This window comes from Sceloporus occidentalis, unplaced genomic scaffold (genome assembly GCF_023333645.1).
Source record: "Sceloporus occidentalis isolate IW3139 unplaced genomic scaffold, rSceOcc1.0.p SCAF_67, whole genome shotgun sequence".
Lineage (NCBI taxonomy): Eukaryota > Metazoa > Chordata > Lepidosauria > Squamata > Phrynosomatidae > Sceloporus > Sceloporus occidentalis.
In genome coordinates, this window is record NW_028317047.1 from 4486649 (window position 1) to 4510671 (window position 24023).

The 24023-nt window shown below is 36.5% G+C and overlaps 1 protein-coding gene across 1 annotated transcript in view; it reads right to left on the reverse strand.

Annotated features, from left to right (window-relative positions):
• Nucleotides 1-24023, reverse strand: part of LOC149286668 (BMP-binding endothelial regulator protein-like) — a 121403-nt gene that overhangs the window by 32163 nt on the left and 65217 nt on the right. The window contains exons 7-12 of the mRNA XM_089493848.1: nt 21563-21662; nt 15162-15271; nt 14655-14795; nt 13883-13987; nt 7163-7208; nt 6210-6539 (exon numbers count right to left, since the gene is read on the reverse strand). Coding sequence (XP_089349974.1) covers nt 6210-6539; nt 7163-7208; nt 13883-13987; nt 14655-14795; nt 15162-15271; nt 21563-21662 — 832 coding nt within the window. The remainder of the gene's footprint in view (nt 1-6209; nt 6540-7162; nt 7209-13882; nt 13988-14654; nt 14796-15161; nt 15272-21562; nt 21663-24023) is intronic.

Consider the following 24023-nt stretch of genomic DNA (forward strand, 5'->3'; position numbering starts at 1 on the left):
GCAACAAAAATAAAGCCAAAACAGAGAAGCCATGTGTTAAAAACTAAGTATACCCTTACTGCTTCCATGGTAACTAAGATGCCCAAGTCTATAAAAGCCAAGGTTTTGTGATCTGGAGCATTCAGGTGTATGTTAACACAATGCCAAGGAGGAAAGACATCATCAATGCTCTTAGAGACGCAATAGTTGCTGTCTATAAATCTAGGAAGGGTTATTGGGCAATTTCCAAACAACTTAATGCCCATCATTCTACAGTGAGAAACATTATTCAAAAGTGGAAAACATTCTTGCCAGTCTTCCCAGGAATGGGCGTCCCAGAAAATTTACCCCAGGATCAGACCACCCAATGCTCAGAGAAATTGCAAAAAACACAAGAGTTACATCTCAGACATCTCAGCATGTTAAAGTTTCTGGCAGAACAATTAAAAAAAGACTGAACAAGCATGGTTTATTTCGAAAGGTTGCAGGAGAAAAAGAACATGGCAGCACGGCTGCCCATCAACTCCTCTGTATACCAAAGTATTCTAGAGTCAAATGTGAGGCCATCTGTCCGACAGCTAAAACTTAGCTGAAATTGTGTCATGCAACAGGACAATGATCCCAAGCACACACGAAAATCTACAACAAAATGGCTGAAAAATGAAAATAATCAAGGTGTTGCAATGGCCCTGGACCTTAAGAGAGCAGTGCATTTACAATGCCCACAAACCTCAATAAACCGAAGCAATGTTGTAAAGAAGAGTGAAATTAATTCACAACGATGTGGGAGACTGATAAAGTAATATAGAAAACGATTACTTCAAGTTATTGCTGCTATAGGTGGTTCAGCCAATATTGAATCATAAGGTGTACTTGGTTTTTCGCACATGGCATCCATGTTGGCTTTATTTTTGTTGAATAAATCATGACACGGTCTAACATGTCATGTGCTGTTGTTCATCTGAGGTTCTATTTACCTTATTTTAGACCTGCTAAGGACCGGTGATTGTTATTATGTCCTAAAATGTAAAACCATATAATTCAAAGAGAGTGTACTTTTTTGTTACACCACTGTATACAGTGTATATTAAATATTCTAAATGAGTCAGTAATATGATTATTAATATTGTTTTAGATAGCTGCCCTAATGTGCAGAAACTGTCAGCAATGTTTAGACAAACTACAGTGATTATAGTACCTAATGGTAATTATTTTTGAAATGGTGATATTGATATACTGATTGATAATTTGGTTAATTTGACATCACCGCAATTAAAATAATCACTGCCAGCAATACCTGAGATGAACTACAGTAACAGTTTTAATTCTATTTTGGCATAAACACTTTTATTTAGTATTTAGTCCAGGTTTTGGAAGTGTTACACTCTTTCACCACACTATAATAAATCTCTTGTAAGAGCATCTAAACATTATTTTTTTTCTTATAGACTCGCTTGTATATTGGATATACGAGGCCAAAATAGACAGATGTTTCCCATGCACAACAATGTCGATTCTTCCAAAAAAATTATATTATTTTAATAACAAGCATTCAGCTGCTGGACCTGATTATAAGATAAAAGGAATAATAAAGGTTTTAATTTGTTTATGTTAAGAAGCGTATTATTCTATGGTCTATCAGCACTTTTACTGGGCATATTGTAGTCATCACTATGTGTGGAAAGCACATCTTGGATATGGTTTAAATAAGAAATAGGTTCCTTAAGCATTTAAACTGTGTTGATCTCCTGAGGTCATATATATATAAGAAGCTGCAGATCCCAGTGAGAATGGTTGAGAACGACCATTAAAGTAATTGTTTTCATAATAATTTTCATGTTGTGATCACCATTATCTTAGCTTAATGAAAATGAGGCTCTTGGAAACGTTATCTCTCTAAGGACCCAGACACACTGATGCCAACAACCTGTCTAAGTGATTGATGTGCCTGTAAGTAGTTCTAAAACACATTTTTAAAGTTCATTTCGAAAATGGTAATTGAGACATGGGAAGAATTTAATTCAGTCTGGCGTTATCCTATATTGTGATGTTAGGTCCTGTAAATGCTTTCACTTGCCCAGTGCTGCTCAGTCCTTTTCCCCATGCCTAGTGACTGTAAAAATAGATAGGGTGACAGAAAAAAATGTTTCGAGAAAAATGCCTGGTGAACCCCCGCATTTAATGTGTGCCTGGAGCCGCCGCTGATGGCCCTCCACCTGCCTCCATACTGTTTGTAATCGTGTAAATGAAGTCTGCTAATGGCAAAGGGTGCAGGCACACATTAACACTTCAGTCCTGAATGGGGTTAATGTGTACCCGTAGCATCTCCCAATGCCCCTCATCTGCTTGCATTTTCTTTGTAACCAGGTAAATTAAGTTATAGGTGTACTTTACTGTGCTCTTTGTGGAATATCTCTACATTGTAAGCTCGTTTCAGCAGGGCCCTCCTCATCTGTTGTTTTGGATTTTTATGTTATATACTACCTGTCCTGTTTACCATTTGCATAGCATATTATGGCGCTATATAAAAAATAAATCATAATATGTGTAAGAGCTTTACTGTTTCACGTGAACAAGCATGACCTGACAGGTGGGAGTGGCTGTAAGCAGTCACTGCTGTGATGTAATAAATAGGGCAAGGCTTTGAAAGAATGACATCACTGTTTTTCTAGGCAACTGTAGAATTTCATTGAAAATTTCAACACACTTTATAAGTGACTGGGAGCATTAAGGATAACAATATAATGACAGGTGGCTTTCTTTTATTTTTCTCTACTTGATGCAGCACTTATCTGGGGATATTTTAAGATACCCCCCATGTGGAACAGCACATTTAAGATCACTGTTTCTTCTAATATCCTGCATCTCGGGCTGTTTGCTTTCCTCTCCTATAAACTTAAACAGCCACTTGCTGCAAAATCATTTGTTTCCCCTTGACAGCTGCTCTTTTTGTCCTTACTTAAGTTAGCCCTGACAACAGAAAAAGGTAGCAAATCCACTTTTAAGTCGCTATTGATCAAAGTTTTACTGCATATATTTGTTTCATTACTTTACTGGCTATTCTACTTGTTTACATTGAATATAATGAAATAACTATGTCATCACAACAGCTTACTCCAATCACACCAAAATATTACTTATATACAAATGTCTGCTATGGTGCTAACGTGTCATTTTCAGGTTTTAACAAAAATGGTATGGACAGTGGAGGTAGCATGCAGAGTATGTCAGACACCATAGGAGCATTATAACATAATTATATTAAAAATATAAATTCCAGTCATTATGTGTGTAAAAGGAGTTAAAGTGACCTGACATAACTAAATAACATTTGGCCAGTTGAATTTACATCCTCACAGAAAGGACAGGAGGAGAATTATTTAAGTGCAAATGTAGCCCTACCCCGAAGCCCACATCAAAGGGCAATTGTAATTCATGTATTACATTGTCTGTATGGTCTGATTGTAAATAATGTGTGATAGTGTTAGTATTGTCTTTTGATTTTGTATCCCTAGGATTGTATCTATAGGATTGTAAATTGTATGTATTGTCTTTTGAGATTAGTTTATCCATAGGATTGTAAATTGTATGTTGTGTGATAGTGTTAGTATTGCCTTTTGATATTGTTAACCAATAGGAATGTTAATGAAATTTACCTTTGATCCCACCCTATAAGAACTCCCTGTATGTCCTTAGTTTTGTTACAATATTTCCATCCTTGCTGCAGTTAGTTACAATCTTTCCATCATTGTTGCAGTCACAACTTCATTACCAATGTAACCCTGTGTGTGTTAGCCTTCATAGGCTTCATCACAGCATTAAACCCTCCATTTTCCTATCAAAGAAGTATTTTCTTGTGATTATTTGAGCTATGTGGATTTAAGTTATTAACCCCTAGACGAAGGTGTGTCGGCACCTGGAATCCCCTTTTCCCCCAAATATATCCCATTTCCGACAGACAGGATATTTAGTTTAAAGTTCAGGGGATCCCACTAGTTTTTACTGCAACTTCCTAAAAGATTCCTTTGTCTTTAATAAAAGGCTTTATTTTTGCTCACATCTGTTGTATCATTTTAACACTGTCTTTAACAGTTTGTAGGCAGAGTAGAGGTCAGACCATGCAAAGCACCAGGGACAAGCCCTCACAATCTCTCACTGTATACCGTAACATAGATCTTCAAAACCCATGTAAAAGGTTAACTCTTTAAGCAACTACATGGTGAGAAACATATTTGACTGCTGCATGTTTTACAAATCAACAGGACATAAAAAAATTTAAGTAAACATAACTGATCTGGAAGCAAGGCACATAATTGCATTGCAATTTATATACTGAAATCAATGCACAATAGAAATTGATTCCACATCATTTCTGTTACATGATGTACGTACATTCAAAATTATAATTTTTTGTTCCATAAAGAGCTGAAATGGTATTTTATTATACGGTATATGTTTCACCTTACATGCCAAATAAAAAGAAAAACATCCTATTTTTGAGCTTATTGATAAAATCTGCCAATAATGACTCTTTTTTGTTCAGCAACCTCCTTGTTTTATTCACTCTTACAGTAAAAACTCTTTCCAATACTGAACATGAAATCACCATTGCTATAAACCTAAGGGTATCCTTATACCCTTACCTGGGAACTTCTCTCCGGCTAACCGGAGCCTTCACCTGCGGGACGCGGCCAGGACTGGATATTCATACATTGTGTATTTACAACAGATCAGACCAAGATTAGGATAACTTTGAAACCATGTACCAATTGAAATATTCCACATAAACTTTCCTTCCTCACTCAGGACTTAAACGTATGAACCTTATAAGTGAATTGAAGCAAAGTGGAAAACAAGGGGGCTGTATTTTACTACAAGACATCAGAAACGCATGTACACTCACTTGCCACAACAATAACACCTCACTAGAGAAAAAATAATTGACATTTTTCTTTATACAACCATTTTTTAATTCACTTATATTCCACTCCATTCATAATATTTAATTATCCAGTGTAAGTGCTATCTTTGGGGAACTGCATACAGTTCTGAGCATGTGCGTGATCAAAAAACAAAGCCAGTATAAAAAATGTTTTCTAGTCATACTTAAGTATATGATAGAGAATTTCCGTCTAATGGTATTTATGGTTGAAGTTTTAGTTTTATTATCCAAGGCTATTTAAAGCACATACTGTATATTAAGGTGATTGTGAATTTGTGTTTAATCAACCAATCACAATCTTAGAATTAGCTTTAAGATCATTTTCAAAGGAATAACATTTTCCGGCCAAGTATAAATATGCAGGAACCCCCAAGCCAGTGGGTGTTATCTTCATTACTGTTATGAAGCCTAAGAGTTTTTTTTACAGTTAAAGGAAGAAAAGACGGAAGGAACATATCCTATTAAAATAAATCATACTGTATTCAGTATTGTACAATAAAGCTATATAATTGCTCCACGTGACTTAAGAAATGGCCATATTACATGACAAAACCGCCTCATTAATTTTACATACTGTTTAATTCATTTAAAGTGTAAATAATGTTTTTTCTGGAACACTAATACACTATACAGACCAAATCTCACAGGAATCCTCTATGTATCTGACACATGTTAATAAGACGTTTCTTGGTATTCACGCAATGTTTATCTACAACCAGGATATTACAGTCCCAAATCAGTTTGTCAAAACAAATTTAAGACCTTAACACATCTTCTAGGTTTCTGTGAACCTGCTTGTCTGTTCGCTCAAGAGTTGATCCAGGAAATATACCAGATGTTGTTAATGTTACTCTTACTTTTCTCTCCAATACATAGTCCAACAAAAACTAGCATTCTCCAACTATTCATAGTGGCCTCCTTACTTACCCTTTCTATGTGCCAACTTTGCATCAACACACTATTTAAAAGAGACCCCATTTTGCACTAGTTTTCCCGCTGAAAAACCAGATGATGTATTTAACATTTCCATAGTCAGAAATCCCCCTCCCCCACGTATATGTCATCCATGTCTTCATATCGCTGACATTTTACTTAGTTTCCCTATGGCAGAATATTTTTCTGCCTCTTATGATTATTTCTCATCCTACCCAATGCCCACCCTTACCTTTATATTTAGTAAAATATGGGCCGACAAAGTTAGCAATGACAAACAACTTCCTTGTAGGCCCTTTTTGAATCTTCTTGGATGTTTTTGTAGATATATAGATACAGTCAGTGGAAACCTCACCTGCTTTGGTTGTCACTTTAAGAAGGTAGCCATCCAGATCTATGTGAAATTGTGGTGTCTCAAAAGGAAGAGATATCCTTGATCCATTCCATTTCACTGTGAGATGCTGCTGGAGGCTAATGATGCTTCCTTCCATCAAAAGGTCAACTGTTTTTGTCCATGAGAAAGAATGTGTCCGTCGAGCATCATTTTTTACCAGTACTTGAAATGATGAGGTAGAAGAGGAGCAATCTTTTGTCAAAACGTACTTACAGGTTCCCTGAAAATTGAACGTTCTCCCATCGAAGGTGTTATAGTGGGGGTCTCCAAAAACAGTGCATACACCTGGTTCTAAATAAAAACCAAATGGACAATATTATTAATACTAATGAACAATATTTCTATGTTTGTTATATTCTTGACCTTGGCTGTAGATTTTATTTTACTAGTAACATTTTATCAACCTCAGCAACTGAATGCAGAGGCCACTTTTAAATTTGCCCCAACTTTATTTATCTAAGAGAATTCACAGTTTGCCAAGTTTGCTATACAACCGAAAGCTTAAAGTTCTACAATTACCCAGGTTTACTATATAAATTTAATATTACCAATTTACATAACCTCCAACATTTCAGGTGTCCAAACCAGGACCATTTTATTCGGGGCGTGGCCATAGACCAGTGGGTACAAGGCTATAGCCAAGACCAGTGTCACCTACTATACATTATCCTTAATAAGGTAGTAAAGCTGAACAGTGGGATTTGACATCACAGATTAATTACATAACACAGGGTCATGTTGTAGGTATGATTGAGGCTTGAGCTGAAACAGCTCAGTAGCCAAGTAAGAGTAGAGGTTATAATAATACTGTTACTTTTTAATATATTAGATATGTTATATAAATAATCCAAAAAGTAAAACAGTGTGATATTGTATGTATTGACTGGACAATTTTTTTATTTTATAAAACTTACTTTCAGTGCAAATGGGGCAGCATCCTTTTCTGTTCAGTATTTTGCCCTGAAAGGTAGAGATTAATTTAATTTCAGCAAATCTTCATTCTGGACACAACTGCGGGGAGGTTGTGTAGGTTAAGGAACAAGTAAAGACTTATTAACATGCAGGAAATATGTGAGACCTGATGCACCTATTATCTCTTATTGGAAGTCAGGTTCTATGTTAAATGAACAGCCTGGTCAACCAAAATTGTATTTTCATTTTTAATACATGTTGGAGTCCATGATAATCAGTGCATACATTCTTTAGTTACCGGAGTTAGAAAAGGAGACTTCTGAAACCAGAGGTAAACATTGAAAACATATTAGCCACGCCCCTATAATAGGAGGGTGGAATTAAATCCCAGATAGAGGTTCTAAGCAAAACAAAAGAAAATAAGAATATTAACTAAAACTTAACTTTTAATGCTTAAAATGAAAGTGGAAAGTGGTTAGTTCACAAAAAGCCCTAATATTAGCAATACCCACTAGTAAAAGATTGAAGGCACCGCGAGGGTGAAGAAATACTCACAATTAAAACTTTGGGTAGGAGAAGCCAATATAACAATGCAGCGCGGTTTGCATTCAACCCCATATAAGCCCTACCTACCCCCATGAAGCATCGTAGGCAGCGAAACCAATTATCACAAGCACCAGTGAGGCATCAGCTCCTAAATGGAGTTAATCGCCCCATTCTGTAATAAGTATGGAGAAAAGAATACCCGATGCGTGTTTCGCTAGCAGGACTCCAGCTTTATCAGGGTGTCTTTTCTCCTTACTTATAGCAGAATGAGTCGATTCACTCTATTTAGGAACTGATTCCTCACTGGTGCTTGCGGTAATTGGTTGCGCTTCCTGCAATGCTCCACAGCGGTATAACCACAGTTTTAGGAAGGCTAGGTAGGGCTTATATGGGGTTGAATGCAATCCACACTGCACTGTTATATTGGCGTCTCCTAACCTAAGAATACTGATTCTGTGTATATTCTTCACCCTCACGCTGCCTTCTTGTGCATGCTTTATTCCCCCCAAGGAGGTCTGTGGGAGTAGCAGCAGCCAGTCATTCTAAGGGCATTCTACTGAGCATGCGTAAGAAGTGTACTGATGAATGTGCCTTGCTTTCCATTTTAGCTGGCGGAGAAGTTAAATTACACAGAAGTATCAGCCCCTACCCTAACTTCTATAGCTACAGAAGCCATGAACTGATCTCCATGCAGTAATAGGTCCATGCAAAACGGATTCCAATATGAGAGTTCTAAGAAGAGCCTCTGTGTTGTCAGAGATGGGCAGGCTTAGCAATGAAGACAGACAGGATTCCGAGGCCCACTAAAAGGTTTTCAACAAGAAAATATAGCAAAATGCTATGTTATTTTTTTAAAGGAATAAGCTTATATTTGTACAAAAAAACATCTATGTGGAACAGCCCATTCAGCTACGAGCAGGAAATATGAAGATGAAAACAATTGCCGCAGTCATGGCAAATGGAAATAGGAAAAGGAAGAAAGATGGATAAATGAAGCATGTCTTTAGAGAAAAACATTTAAGGAAACTACAGGCCTGCTGCGCCAGAGTTCTATAAAGTACTCCCCGATGTCCTATTGAATAACCTATCCAGGTCAAAATATTTCCGAAAACTGAGTTATCTTAAAAAACAAATGACAGGAGTTTTACTCTATTGATATGCTAATGTATATATATAACTAAGAACAGTGGAACAGCAAATATAGGCATTTTTGTGCAAATAATTCATCATACACATTATGATAATACTAATAATAATAATAGTACATACATTTTATCTATAAACTGGGTTGTATGTATGTATATACTGAAACAGGAAAAAAAAAACTACATGCACCGTGCAGCCTGTAAAGGTATAAATAGTAAATCAATGCCAAAAAGACATTACTACAATTGAAATCCCATATGTTACATAGTTAACATGCCACAAAGACGAGACATTTATGGAGAACATTTTCATCATAGTTGGAAAGACTTCACATTTCCAAAACAATTCTTTAAATACGTTAGCATCTGCAGCCCTCTCTGGTCTTTGACCTCCTTTGTGCTCTTGTGAATCAATTGCTTTTTTAACAATAGCTATTATAAAAGTCTTAATACATAACCGATATTGTGGTGTTTTTTTAAGATTGTATAAAAGAAAATATGGGGCTATAATCACCAAAATAATCAGTGCCCTAAGTTCAAATAAGGTCGAACCCTGCGGCACGGCTGGTTTAATGAAATCTATGCATATTGGCAGGGATGTTTGTTTGTTTGTTTTATCTCAAAAACAAGGTAGCCTGTTATAATCCACATGTGTTGCGAATATTAGTGAATAGAAAGTGCCCCCCGAAGGAAATTGATGTGATATAATCCAATTTTACCCTACAAAAAGAGGCTCTCTAATCAGAGTACGTTTTAGTCTTCCTGGGTTTATGAGGCTTTCAGTTTTATGTCTGAAAATATTTCAGGCAAGACTAATTAGGCTTTTGTTTAGTTGTGCAACAGAAACAGCTGTTGTTTTTTTTTTGCCTCATTTGGCACCAAAGTAAAGAAGGCGACTTTTGATTTGTAATAAAGTACAGATGTGTATGAAATTAAATGCTTTCTACACCGCTGCTTGAAGGAACCTTAAGTGAATTTATAGCCAACTTGAGGATTTTGTATTGAAAATACCCTAGATCCACTTGATGGCAGCATTAAAGTTCTGCTGGGAGAATTCATCTCTTTGCTTTCTGATTGAACACAAGGTGGCTTATCCCATAACTGGCAAGCTATAGCACCCCATTCGGTTCTGTGAGTGTTTCCAATCAGCATGATTATTTTTATGAGGTTTCCAGCTTACGTCTGAAGTGGTCAGGGGAAAAAAAAAACACGATGGAAAAAAGCTATTAATGGTAAAAACAAAAATCCTCCTTCCCTGACATGTATTCTCAGTGAAAGGGCTACCTTTGGCTCATGTTACATTTAATGATATTACCTGAGTAACAACTTAAGTTACACACCGTGCAATTTTCTGCTTTATTAGCAAAAGAATCAAGTTGTCTCCATAAATGTGTTAAGGTTCTTAACACCGATGTGTCAAGAGAAACATTTTACATTTGAGGCATGCATTTCAACACCTGAAATGGTAAAATTCGGACAGTTCTCTTTTAGAAGATGTGGCTATTGTGCAGGACCTTAACAAGACTTTTTATGTGACTTTTCACAGCTATATACTGTATGTAAGTTTTATGATGGAGTTGTGTATGATCCTCATCATTTTGTAGAGCCAGAGAAGGACCCTGTACAATGGCTTTTGAGTCAACCGTGCTCTAATACATTGCAGATATGCCTACATCCTACTTCAAGCATTTAATTATCACAATTAGTATCCTTTAACCCTTGAGCTCTTGATGGTAATCAGGAAAAAAACGTAAGTGTGTCTTAGGTTTACTTCTTTTTCTATAGCCTATAGGTTTTATCTAGTCTGTTTCTCCAAGTGCCTTCCTGTTGCCAACTTTGCTGGTCCCTTGTCCATCACTTTTTGCCACCAGACCTTATTTGACACTGTTGACTTATCCAAAAATTGACCTACATGTTCTATTAAATGGTTTTCTCCTTCTATTAATGAGAGTCCCTCAATGTCCTGTATACTGAATCAGCAGACCTCTTGGGGAATTAAGCAGGGGTAAGTAACTTCTGCGGGTCACCTGCTCAACAAGGTTCACACTGAGTACCATAACAAGGCATTTAGAAGAAGAATCATGTATACTTATTTCTACAGTTTAAATGTGAAAACATATTTTCTGCTGTTCATATACATATTACAGCAACTTTTAGGACTGGAGACCACTGTGATAACCATGAAATATCCGAAGCTCCTGAAAACAGAGAATTCAGGGGAAGAAAGTGGGACAGGTGGATTTTGTCCCAAAGATGGACTATCTTTCTGAAAGACTGATACCTGGGAGTTACACGCAAGTCATTGCAGTGCATCTTAAATCTGGGTCTTTAAATGCCAACAAGATTGGATGGCAGAAAAAAGTATATCTTAACAAAATAATAAAATAAGATGACCATGGGGAAAAGTAAATATAATACTGTACAATATTTATAGGAAAAAAAGGATTATTCTTGTATATCTTGGAGAATGGACCTACTTAATCTACTATATTGTGGTGAATTTGCCGCAACATTCCTAATTGTGTTATACTCAGATTATATATATAAGTCCAAAAGGAAAGCACTCGCCTGAACTAGCATGCATTCAGGTGAGTGCTTCCCTTTTGCATTTATTTGTATTTGAAGATCTGACCAGGCTTTGGGTTTATCACCCCTCCCCACCACAGGTGCTCCATTAATGGGTCCTTAGAAACCTAAAAATTGCAGGAAGTATAGGAAGGTCTTTTGGTCCCTGGCGAGTAATATATTTGTTTTTAAGTAAACCTTAATAAAAACTATAGTTTTGAGAGTTTTTAACCTATTTGATGTGAGTGCTCTGATCTATGGATTATATATATATATATATATATATATATATATATATATATGCTTTTGAGATCACGTTGACATTTTAAATGATAGTATGACAAGATGTCTGAGAAACCCTGTATAAATGCCAATAATGAGTCTATATTTAATTAGTAAGTAAAGTGGTTAATACGCTGCTACTACTATCATTGCAAAAATGATTTATTAAACCCAGCTGAGTAACTTAATGTGTCCAGTACTGTATCTGTGACTTTTATTTATTTACTTTTAAATATCAGTCTATTTATTTTATCTAAAGTGCTGCCTGTTCTAAATTAGTTGTGACTTATTTGCCAGGCAGCAGCCTAATGTAATTTGCTCTGAGAAAGCTGATAGGGATGAACAAGAACTTTTTTTGTTAGAATTTTGCATCAGAAGTGCAAATGCAAAGTCTTTTTTTTTTCTCTTTTTTTTTTCCTCTTTTGATGCCTGTATTATATTATGCATATTAATGCCTGAATGACTTTCGTAAATCATTTTGTGTAATGTAACTACAGTGTGGCTAAAATATTACTTAACCTCTTAAGGACAATGGGCGGTCCCTAAACCCATTGAAAACAATGCATTTTGAGCCTGTACATGTACGGGCTTTGTCATTAAGGGGTTAAATATCGATAGTACTTATTTATTTGCATCATCATTAAAAACAACTTTACCTTTACCTTCACTGAAACATCATGTTTTCAGTGAGGTACTGTTGTACTTTTATGAAGTAAAGGTCTACAGAGATTATGGCAATATTATGCATATATGCATTTTATGCATATTAATGCCTGAATGACTTTCGTAAATCATTTTGTGTAATGTAACTACAGTGTGGCTAAAATATTACTTAACCTCTTAAGGACAATGGGCGGTCCCTAAACCCATTGAAAACAATGCATTTTGAGCCTGTACATGTACGGGCTTTGTCATTAAGGGGTTAAATATCGATAGTACTTATTTATTTGCATCATCATTAAAAACAACTTTACCTTTACCTTCACTGAAACATCATGTTTTCAGTGAGGTACTGTTGTACTTTTATGAAGTAAAGGTCTACAGAGATTATGGCAATCTTCCAGAGAGCAATGAATCAATTCTTCAGGGTCCTGCTCTTGTGAGTTTACAATCTTATTAGGATGTTGAGGGTGGGTAAGGGACTACTTGGGCAGGGGAGGATCAAGGTTAGTTGAGGCCCTGGGGCAACATTATTATAAAGGGGCTTCTCCATAAATTTTATAAAAAAATATATATATATAAATATATATACACACATATATATATGTCTATACACACACACACACAGTGCATTAGAAGGCATTGTCTGCTCAATAGGATTACTGCTTTTCCCTTCTCCAATTTATAGCACTATTTAGCCTGGGATTGGAAAGCTCCAGACAGTATCATGGATGTGAATTATATTTGCCATTGTTAGTCTTCCCTTGTACTTGGGTCAGGATTTCACAAGCAAGGATAATGTGAGTCTGACAGAACAAAGTGGGGAATTCAAGAAAACAGGTACAGCATTGGTGAAGTCCTGAATATGCGAGTGGGAAAAAGTGATAAAGGTTGAGGAGCTAAGCAAGTTGTTGAAGGGCTCAGTGAGGAGAATATTAGGACGTAACGGCAGAAATGTAGGGGCTACAGTGATGTTTGAGGCACAGTAGGTAAGGGTCAGAAGTTTGACATTTATCACGGAGGTTACTGCGAGCCAGTTCAGGAGTTGGCGTAACAGGGTAGCAGAGAAAGAGTGATGGGATAAGAATCTTAATCTGGCAGATGTGTCAGTCCTGAAGCATACCGATCGAAAGCAGCAGGGGAGACAAACAAGCACTCGAGAAAGTAAGTGTACAGCCAGAGACGTAGGATTTAAAGGAGAGAGCTGTGTCCAGAAAAATAAAAAATATAACTTCCAATATTTTAAATGGAAGAGGCCCTGTTTTAAGGCACAATTGAACTAGATTTTTAAGTGACATCATAGCCAATTAAAACATATTTATGATAACTATTAATGTAAAATGTATGTTCAAGTAAATGGAGCTCTGTGATTTTCAAACATCCACAAGGTAAAAAGAGAGGGCTAGGTGGGTCTCCAAAAGGAACTCTTCAATAGAACAGACTAAAAGACGCAAACTGAATAGTTAAACCATGGTGCTTACAGTTTGATTTTGTTAAATAAATAAATGAGACTTAAATACTCACATGTGGGCAGCTGTTCACTGGAATACATTGTTTCTTGCGACACTCAGTTTTGCCTTTCACACATGAACAGATGGTGCAGTTGACAGAAGACCACATCTCCCCATCCTGGAGAAAAAAAAAGTCAAGATGCAGCAATCAGCTGGGGTTTTGCTACTAAGGGACCCCAGTCATACATTAGACTACTGGAGAAAGAAACACATTGTTTTCCCAAAAGCGGCTGTATCATTTCTTAACTTAAATTGCAATGTTATGACTGAGATATTTGTTTCACAAAAGGGTTGCTTAAAACCTAAAAGATTTTGTGTTGAAATTAAATCTCAGTAGTAAAAGTTCCATTCTTATTGGTTATGCACAAGCATTATTTTCAAAATCATCCCTTAAAGAGGCAAACAATAATAAAATATCATGCCATACACCCCCCCATCTTGAGAGGGTTGGCATTTTGTCCACTTTAAGGTAAAGCACTATTTCACAAGTAATGTTTGCATCGAGTATGAATGGTGGAACTTACTACGACCCTAGGAAGTATGACACTGATATTAATATTAATAACTACTACTTCTACTACTACTACTACTACTACTACTACTACTAATACATTAATATTATTCTATTATTGTTCAGATATTTTGTAGGTAGACATATTCTGTATCAAGAATATGTAGCCAGATCTTTAAACAATACATTTACCCCAACATACCCCCAGATTATATCACAGATTTTAAGATGAACAAATGGAATGTACTATTTATTTGTTCCATATCCATTATACCCTGAATATCTTGTTTCCAGACTTGCAGATTTTGATTTCTTCTGCTGGCACGTAGGAGACACACTCATCGCAGCAATGCTCTTTCCCACTATTGCATGACCCAGCTGGAGAGCATTTCTTCTTACAAACTACAGTGGAATCCTGTTTGGAGACATGGATATATTTTTTTATATATTCATGTTATAAATATTATTTATTTCTAAATAAGAATTTTCGGTGATATACAGTTATATAAAGGTTTAATACATTTTTAGGACATGAACAAAATATATTTAAAAAACACATTTTCCAAACACATTTTCTGTAGTTTATAGAGAAATTATTATTATATTGTTGTGGTACCAACAGGACCTCCCTTAGGCACATGCGACAGCCCTACATACCCCTTCCCAAGTGCAAAGGGGCCCTGCAATAATAACATTTACAGCACAAACACAAAGTGCCAACAGAAAACAAAGAATACATTGTACATAGGAAAAAGGTAAAGTGCATAAGTACTATACTTACCCTGCAGGTGCATGTAGAGCAGGCATCATCCATAACTCTGGAATTATTGTCATAGACATCACTGCGAAAAAGACAGCTTCCTGAAAGCAGGTTAAAAACTTTCCTTTGGCCTAAAATAAGGCAATAAAAAAATAAATGGGGCAACGCTATACTTTATTACTAAAAACAGAAAAAATATAGACATATAAAATATTTTTGGATTTCTGAATAAACATTTATTAGTCAAATAATAAAAGAAAATACTTGTAGATTGAAATAGATGTATGGAAATGTGATGAATCTACATTTCAAAAAGGGTTTTTATTCAGACATGAGCCAGACTAATGGCCAATAAAAAAGCACTAGTTTAGCTTAATGTTTCTATATCTGTAAATAGGGTCATTCTATTTTAACACTTCCGTTCATATATTTAAATAATGTTAAATAAAAAAACAACTTTAGTCAGTGTTGCTGTGTACTGTACATTTCATACTTTGCATTCAAATTTTTGTAATACACTCAACTTTGTTCTGCCTAGATCTAAAACAAACTTGCATAGAAATGCATGGTTTCAGCCATTCTCATAAATCATATACCCATGCCTGGGAACTTCTGGTCTCCGGCTACCCAGAGACTTCCCTTGCGGGACGCGGCCAGGATTGCCCACTAACGTCAGCAGGCGGTCCCGTGACGTCGGTGGGAGGTCCCCCTGATGTCAGTTTTCACTGATGTCGGGGGCAGTCCCACTGATGTTGGGGGCGTTCCCGCTGACGGCAGCGGGAAACACCCTCTTTTAAAGGGAAAATGGGCAGGGATCGGGGCATGTCAAGACCCCGCTCCCGAGACCCGGAGGATTCGGGTCTTGACCTGGAGAACCGGTGAAGCGGTGCTTCACCCGGCAATCTCCGAGTCAAACCCAGAGAGTTCCCAGGTATGCATATATACAGCGACCCCTTGAGAAAGGAGAACCGAAACGGCGTAGGGGTGGAGGTCATATTTATTAAATGGACTAGAGCACTTGACATATTTTGATTTATAATGATTATCGGATTATCCATGTATGTTTGTGATTTTGCAAAGGTACAACATGTTATAATAGATACAGGTGCACTCCATAGTGAGTAATTGAATTGTTAGCACCTTATTCTTATTTATACTTTTGTAAATATGCACATAGGTCACTTTATATATCTCCACATGCTCGGATTTTTTTCCAAGAGACTTTCCTGTCCAACGTTTGAATGCTGTATGTGTTTTTATATTTTTGTATAATAAAGTAATATATTTTATAATAGAAGGGCTTATTTGGAACTCTTTTTCTCTCAGTATATAATACCTGTCTATATAAAAAGTCTTACTATTTAGTCTCAAGCAATATGTGTACACAAATAAGTCACTCAATCATTGTCAAATCCATCTAGTTTAATTACCCAATGTTGTTTACCCAATTTACAAATACAGTTAGGTAGGGTTTGCGTAGTGAGAGAGTTTCATTTGTTCTGGCCACTGCTAGCAATTGTGACCAATATTCCCTTTTGTTTTGCCATGTTTTATTGTAATAAAATATAAATGCAATATCTGAAATTACATATGTATGTTGTAAGAGTGTGTGTGTGCGCATGTATGTGTAAGGTGTTAGAGTGGGTGTGAGCACGAATGGGTTTATGCTTTAGAATGGCATCACAATCACCCACCTCCATCTTCATGCCCCCTAACGTAACTTCTCATCATTTCCATACCCACCATGCATTATTTCCATACCCACCCTGCATTATTTCCCCATCCTCTTCATACTCTTCCCTTAGTACACACCCCTTCATATTCACACAAAAATATTTCTCCCCTCACCCCTTCATCTTCGGCCTCTAAGTCTTGAAGTCTGTGGTGCAGACTTGCACGTCACATCTATTTTCATTGTTTTCATGTATCATAATATATGCTTGTAAAACATGTGGCAAAGTGATTATTACAATCTCAGCTGATTGCGGGAATGATTAACACAGAATAAACAGTGCCCAGATACTGGAATATAAATTCAAGATGCAAGATGCCAAAACACAAAGGCACTCTTTGTGCAAGGATAATACATCTCAACAACAAAAGTTATCATTGTAAAAGTTGCTATTTCCAGTCACACACTATGTTCACACAAGTCAAAACAGATGTTTTTTTTAACCATACCACAGCTAATCTGGGCCCACAAGAGGTGACCATGTACTATATGACCTTAGTGCTTTTAGTAGTCATTGGAATACTTCAGAATTATTAAATATAATGTATAATGCTAATAATGTAGCATGTGGCTGTGTATCCAGCAGACAGCCTTATCGGTCTTAATATTATTATTATTTTTTTATTTATATAGCGCCAACAATTTACGCAGCGCTTCATACAATACATATATTCAAGGGGTATGACAAGACGAGAAAAGATAAACCAATACATTAGGAAGATATAGCCCTGCTCGCAAGCTTACTGTATGGCGTTTGAGGAGGGAAAGTCACCCAAAACATCACGACCTACAACAATGGCAGATTTATGCCATCTTTAATGACATTTATTAAAGAAAAAAATACCCTATGTTACTGTATACATCACTGTATTTTATGAAGTTAAAACATATTTTTATTCCATGGTTATTCCCATTTAAATGTTTTTTAATGATCTGGATTGTAAGCATTATTTTAAAGAAAGCTAGACCATCAAGATTCTATGTAAGAAATAAAAAGACAAGGCTGTTAACACTTTAATAATGGTTGAATATGTGTCGTGATGTATGTTATAGAACCTCTAAAACCTAAACTTTTTGTAAGTGGTTCAACCCTTGATTATGATTTGTATTACTGTAGCATGTAGAAAAAAACCCATAAAGGCCTTTGGTTTCTTAGGTAATAGTAGTCATAAAAAACTAATACGTGAATTTACCTTCTTGACATTATATTTTATTTATAGTAAAGCAAAAATCTTCCCTTGTGTAACCTCACACTTAAATGTATAATGAGGATCCTTAAGATCCTTCGAAAGTTAGTATTTTACGTTTCCCCATAATCTAAATGATATTGCAAGAGTATATACAAAACTTTACTCATATAATTAATGTTCCTCATAGGAAAATATTGTGACTTTTTTGTAAATTGGTTAGAAGAATAATATACTGAATACAGTATTTAATACACTGCATAATGAATACATTGCATATACCCTAATAGTAATGGTTAATAGTAGTTTTATTGACCGTATTTGCTCGATTATAAAACGAGGTTTTTCTGAAAAATACACCTCGTCTTATAATCGGGGTTGTCTTATAATCAGACCTCAAATAGGTCTGACTATGAGACGACTAAGATCCAGATCCCCGCAGCTGGATCCTCCTGTCCCCCCCCCGCCCCATTTACCGGCGCTTCTGAGTCCCCGGTGTGTAGCCGGGGCAGCGTGTACATGTCTACGCGATTCGCATAGACAATTTACGCTGCAGCTGGAAGGAGGTGTAGCAGGGGTTGTCTGCGTCCATCGCGCAGACCTTCCCCGGGTGTCAGAGATCAGAGTTCCCTGCACCGGCGCGGGGAATTCTCTCTGACAGGCGGGGAAGGTCTGCGCGATGGACGCAGACAACCCCTGCTACACCTCCTTCCGGCTGCAGCGTAAGTTCTACACGCTGCCCCGGCTGCATGACAGGGGAGTCAGAAGCACCGGTAAGTTTGGAAGAGGGAGGGGGAAGGAGTGTTAAATGGAGGGCATAAGGCATTTATGCATGAAATGCCTTTTAACCCCCTTAATGCCACTCTGCCTCCTGAAATGCCCTAAACCTCCCTATATGCCACTCTGCCCCATAATATGCCTTTTAACCCCCTTAATGCCAGATTGGCATATAGGGGTATAAGGCATTTCTGGAGGCAGAGTGGCACATAGGGGGTCAAAAGGCATATCAGGGGGCACAGTGGCATTTAGAGGGTTAAAAGGCATATCATGGGTCACAGTGGCATATAGGGGGTATAAGGCATTTCTGGGGCAGATGTGCATAACTGAGGGGGCAGGTTGGAAAATAGAAGGAAATAAAACCAAAATATTTTTCTCAATCATAGCTTTTATTAAAAAAAATAGCTTACATGAAGTAACATTTACTGGTAAAACTTTTTTCCTATAGGGTCGTCTTATATTCAGGGTCGTTTTATAATCTAGCAAATACTGTACATGCAGGGAGAGGGCCATATATAATCCAAAAAGTTGCAAACTGACCGCTGCAAATGTCACTGACCTAGACAATCTTAATTTATAATTTGAAGACCAACCTCTATGAGTTTATACATAACCAGATACTAACAAACCTGCATTACATAAAGCAGAGGCACTCAACAGGCACTCTAATAGGTTGAACTTTATCTACCATGATCACCATTTAATTATTTGCTAATTTATTAGTAGTAGTTCCATCATAGTTGGACTTTTATATCTCTGTCAGAAAGATATATTAAGAAAATGTTTTTGGTTTTTTTTCCCTATCAAAAAGTGAACACTATTGTGGCAGAAAAATGATAGATTATACTGCAAATACTACTGTCAATAAAACCAGTCCTCACTGGTAGTTTTGCACGTTCTACAGTTGACAGATTAATTCTCCCTATAGTTTTTTTGATTACTTATTTTTTATGTGTAAACATAAAAATGGAAGAGAAGTGGAAGGTCTGCCACCTTAGTGTTCAGTGTCATTACCCCTGTCCTTTTAAATTTGGAAAGAATTCCAAAATTCTGAAGAATGTAGTTATGTGTCAATAATATGTTTTGTTTATATTTCCTAACATGTTGTAAATTACATACCAAACATTGAAACAGGAGGAAAAAAGTTCATAAAACACACACAAATGCTCTCAATATTTACAAAGGTCATATCACAAGAGAACTGTTTATTCTTTCTGGCAAGGGTGGTTGACATTGAGTCGTAGACAGCAAAGTTTTGGGCTTGTTGAGCAATAACATTGTAATCCTGAACTTAAGTCAAATACAGTACAGCCTGGCAATAGAATAATATCTAATATTCTAGAACCATTATCTATATAGCAAAGGTGACTAAGTTATCAGTCAGATTTAACATTTTATGCACCAGAAAGTAGTAATGTTATTTTAAAGGAGCAGTCATGTCATATTTTGTTGAAACCCACTGCCTTCTTTAAGTTGTTCCACTGGCCAGATACAGCTGTGTGTGGGTTAATTTGTCTGTGGTTGTGATCTAAGCTGTGTGACATCACAAATGCAGGGATAGTGAAGCAAACACCGACCCCTGAATAATTGGGATTGATCAATACTCTATAGGAGAACTATAATTGTTATTTAATATTAAAGGGACAGCCTAATTATAGACTATAGAAGAATGCATATTAATGTACTCTGCCAGTACTTTCTAAATATGTAAATATGCATTCTTCCAAGAGGAAAAAGGTAAGTTTGCAGCTATTTCTGACATTTCTTGCGACTGATTGGTTGCTTGACGTTGTCAATCAGTGGCAGGGAAGCACTGATGGAACGCTCGTCTGTTTAAATAGACCCCTGCAAGCAGCGTTCACCAGAAACAGCTCTGGAGCTTACTGGAGGCAAGTACATCATGTGCTGGGTTTTTAGTGTGTGTTCTGTTGACCCCCCCCTCATGCATTTGCAAAATGGAGCAATCAAAAATGTAAAGGTACCATGCGGCTATTATACGTGTTAAAGTGCATGTGAAGGATGGAGTGTCCCTTTAAACTATGCAGCAACTTAACTTCATGCCACATTTTTCAGAATATAAAACCAAACAAGTACCAACGTAAAAATTGCCAATGTTTTATCCTTCAATGCATATTGGAAGAGAAACAGGGCTGGCTAAGAGCGCCCACAACTTTTGAAATGCTTTGGAATCCTTCTGTGCAGTAAAGACCCTAAAGCGTCTTTTCATCCTCTATGACATTAAAATTAATGCCCATTTCCTCTAGTTTTGATTTGTAATATATGACACCACCATTACCCGTAAGGCTCCAATATAAATACATGCATGGTTTAATACTTATGACAAGGCTCGTTAATTCCATTACATCAGGGGTGTCAAATTTGGTACTCTGGGGATGAAATCCAGTATTTTAGGAATTTGCTAATTAATAAGCAGTCAAACAATTGTGTTAATGTTGTGCGTCGGCGCCTCTGCACTTTATGATCTTGAGCAAAAACCGCACAATATATTTGAAAACATAACTTACTTTAGACACTACAATAAAAATACAATTGAAATAATGTTTTGGTATTTCTGATATTGAGAGAAACAGATAGAATGAATCAGATGAATTTGAAAGTATTATTACACTGATTTTTTTTAAATACACAAACAGTGAGGTATTTCCTTAATTTATTTTAGAATATCATCCCAGGCTTGTATTTTATCATGTAATATGTTCACTCACCTACACACTTAGGGCAACACTGTCCAGTGGGTATATGGCTGAGTTGTTGGGGGCATGACAGGATCGGGCAGACTTCTTTTATGCACTGTGTCCTGCCTCCCTAGAATAAAATAGGCGAAGTAAGAAAAAAATATTGTCTATTCCCAAATTTCTCTTAGAATGACCTCCTCTGCATTTGAAGACAAGTTGTACTCCACTTTAAACCATAGGTTACAATAACCAAACATTTTTACTTATTTATCAATGTCAAAAGCAAGCTACTGGCTCCTGCAAATAATTTTAGTTACAAAACTTAACTTAATATCAACCTTTTAATATTATACAATCTTCCCAGGGGATTACAAGAGGTCATGGTATGTTATGGTCAATTAATGTTATGGCAACATGTTCATATGAGTAATATGATAACATATAATTTTATTTCTGGCTAAAATGTAAAAATAAAGTTATTTAGTTTGGTAGAAAAAATTGCATTGCTTCAAGAGAAAACCCTCTGATTATTAAATTATAGTTATTCTAAACTGCCAAATGTTGAGTTCTTCGAGCAATGTATTTTCTTATCTTGCCTACAAAAAAGCCAAGTTCAGCAGAGGTATTTTTTAAATCAGCTCTGTTCCCTTTTGACTCCTAAACATGAAATGAGAGTTGTATCACGTGTTATACTGTTTTAAAACATTGTGTTTTATCTTAGACTGTGTGGCATTACATCATAGAGTATACAAGAGCTGACTTATATGTTAACAAAAGCCCGGTAACTAACCTATGGCAGATAACAAGAAACACATGACAAGCTTCTAATGTCACTAATTTAGAAGAGCTTGAACCTCTACCAAAACTAGCAGTATTTCCACAACTACCTAAATGGTAATACATGGAGTCTCAGCAAAAAGAAAACCCTCATAAAGCTGTCATGAATCAACATTGAACTTTGATTGCATTGGTGAAAAATGAGGTGCGAATCACAAAGGAAAAGCTGAGAAAGACCAGATGTTGATGAATTGCAGAGTTAACCCATTGAATCCCAGAAAGCTGAGCGTGGGCCTCGATTTCCCACCAGGATGCACTCCATTTTGGAATGGAAATAGTGCCTAATCAAAACCTTTCTCTGATTTGCTTAGGAAACCCATGAAGCATTTATCTATATGAACACAGTGGCTGCTTTGTACAATCTACAAAATGTTCTTGCGTTTATTTCTTCATTTAATATTATTATTATATGCAACGTATTGTTTTAACAGGGATATGACATATTTCTTCACAAGATAGGTTCCATCTGTGAGGCCTAGCCCAGATTTGACCTAAAATAAATTACGATGACACCTACAAACTTTATCACAATAAACCCCAGCACTTTTGGGACAACCCTAGTCTAAATAAGGCTGACTGTAAGGCTGACTGATGTTTACTCCTCTGAGAATGCTATGTGCTCTATAAACATGATAGTTTTAAGAGAGTAGAAAGGGCCAGTGATAGTCTCCATTCTGTCTACGAACAAATAAACGCAGCCAAGGCCATGAGAAACAGTTTATGTCATGTATGTTTCCATGTGTATTATAGATAGCTGTAATCCATTATAGCCATGATGTAATAACATTACAATACATTTTAATGCTGTATGGGTGTTCTTAATGGGTGTTAGTTAAGGAATAACCTTCTCTTGTTGAAATGTGTAATAATAATAATAATAGTGACTCAGTTTGTGTCTAACATATTGATGGAACCACACTGAATATTTGCATTTCAAGGCTAACAGGGAGCAGTAGGTCCAGAGAAAACCAGAACAGTGGCATCTAAGTAAAACATGTATTTTGAAAAGAATTATTGTGTTATTCACTGTATTTATGACATTATTAACCCTGTTAAGAGTTGTGCAGAGGTTGTAGCCAATTGACGATCCAGTGTGATCACGTATTGCTCAAAAGTAAAATAATAAAGCATTTTCGCAGATAACTGGATAGCAGACAATGACAACACATCAGGGAAACGTCTTACAGGGCAGTGCACCAAGGCACCTCTCAAGTACCATTATTACCAGTTGTGTGGGATGCCAGCTGGGTTATATAGACATGTGCTGAAAAACTGTAAGGATGTATGTATCCAGCAACGCCACACACATGTCATTTGATTGCCGCTGACCTTAATGCAGGGTCATGCCAAGCTGACAGTCTGGAAAGAGAGCTGAAGTGGAAACTTATCTTTCTCTTCAACTCAACTGTACCTTTATGGGTTCTCCTTGAGATTAATTTTATTAAGTACATGACATTAAAAGATAAAACCAAGAACCTAAACTTACACAGTGGGAAACATCTGAAAATGTAATGACTTGGTGTCTTGGTTTAAAAAAATCAGCAATGTTGGTAAAAACTGACTACCATAAAAGGATATCACATCAACACAAAGTCATGAAGATCAGCAGAGTGACTAACCTGGATACTCCATTATTAATATTCAGATCCTCCAC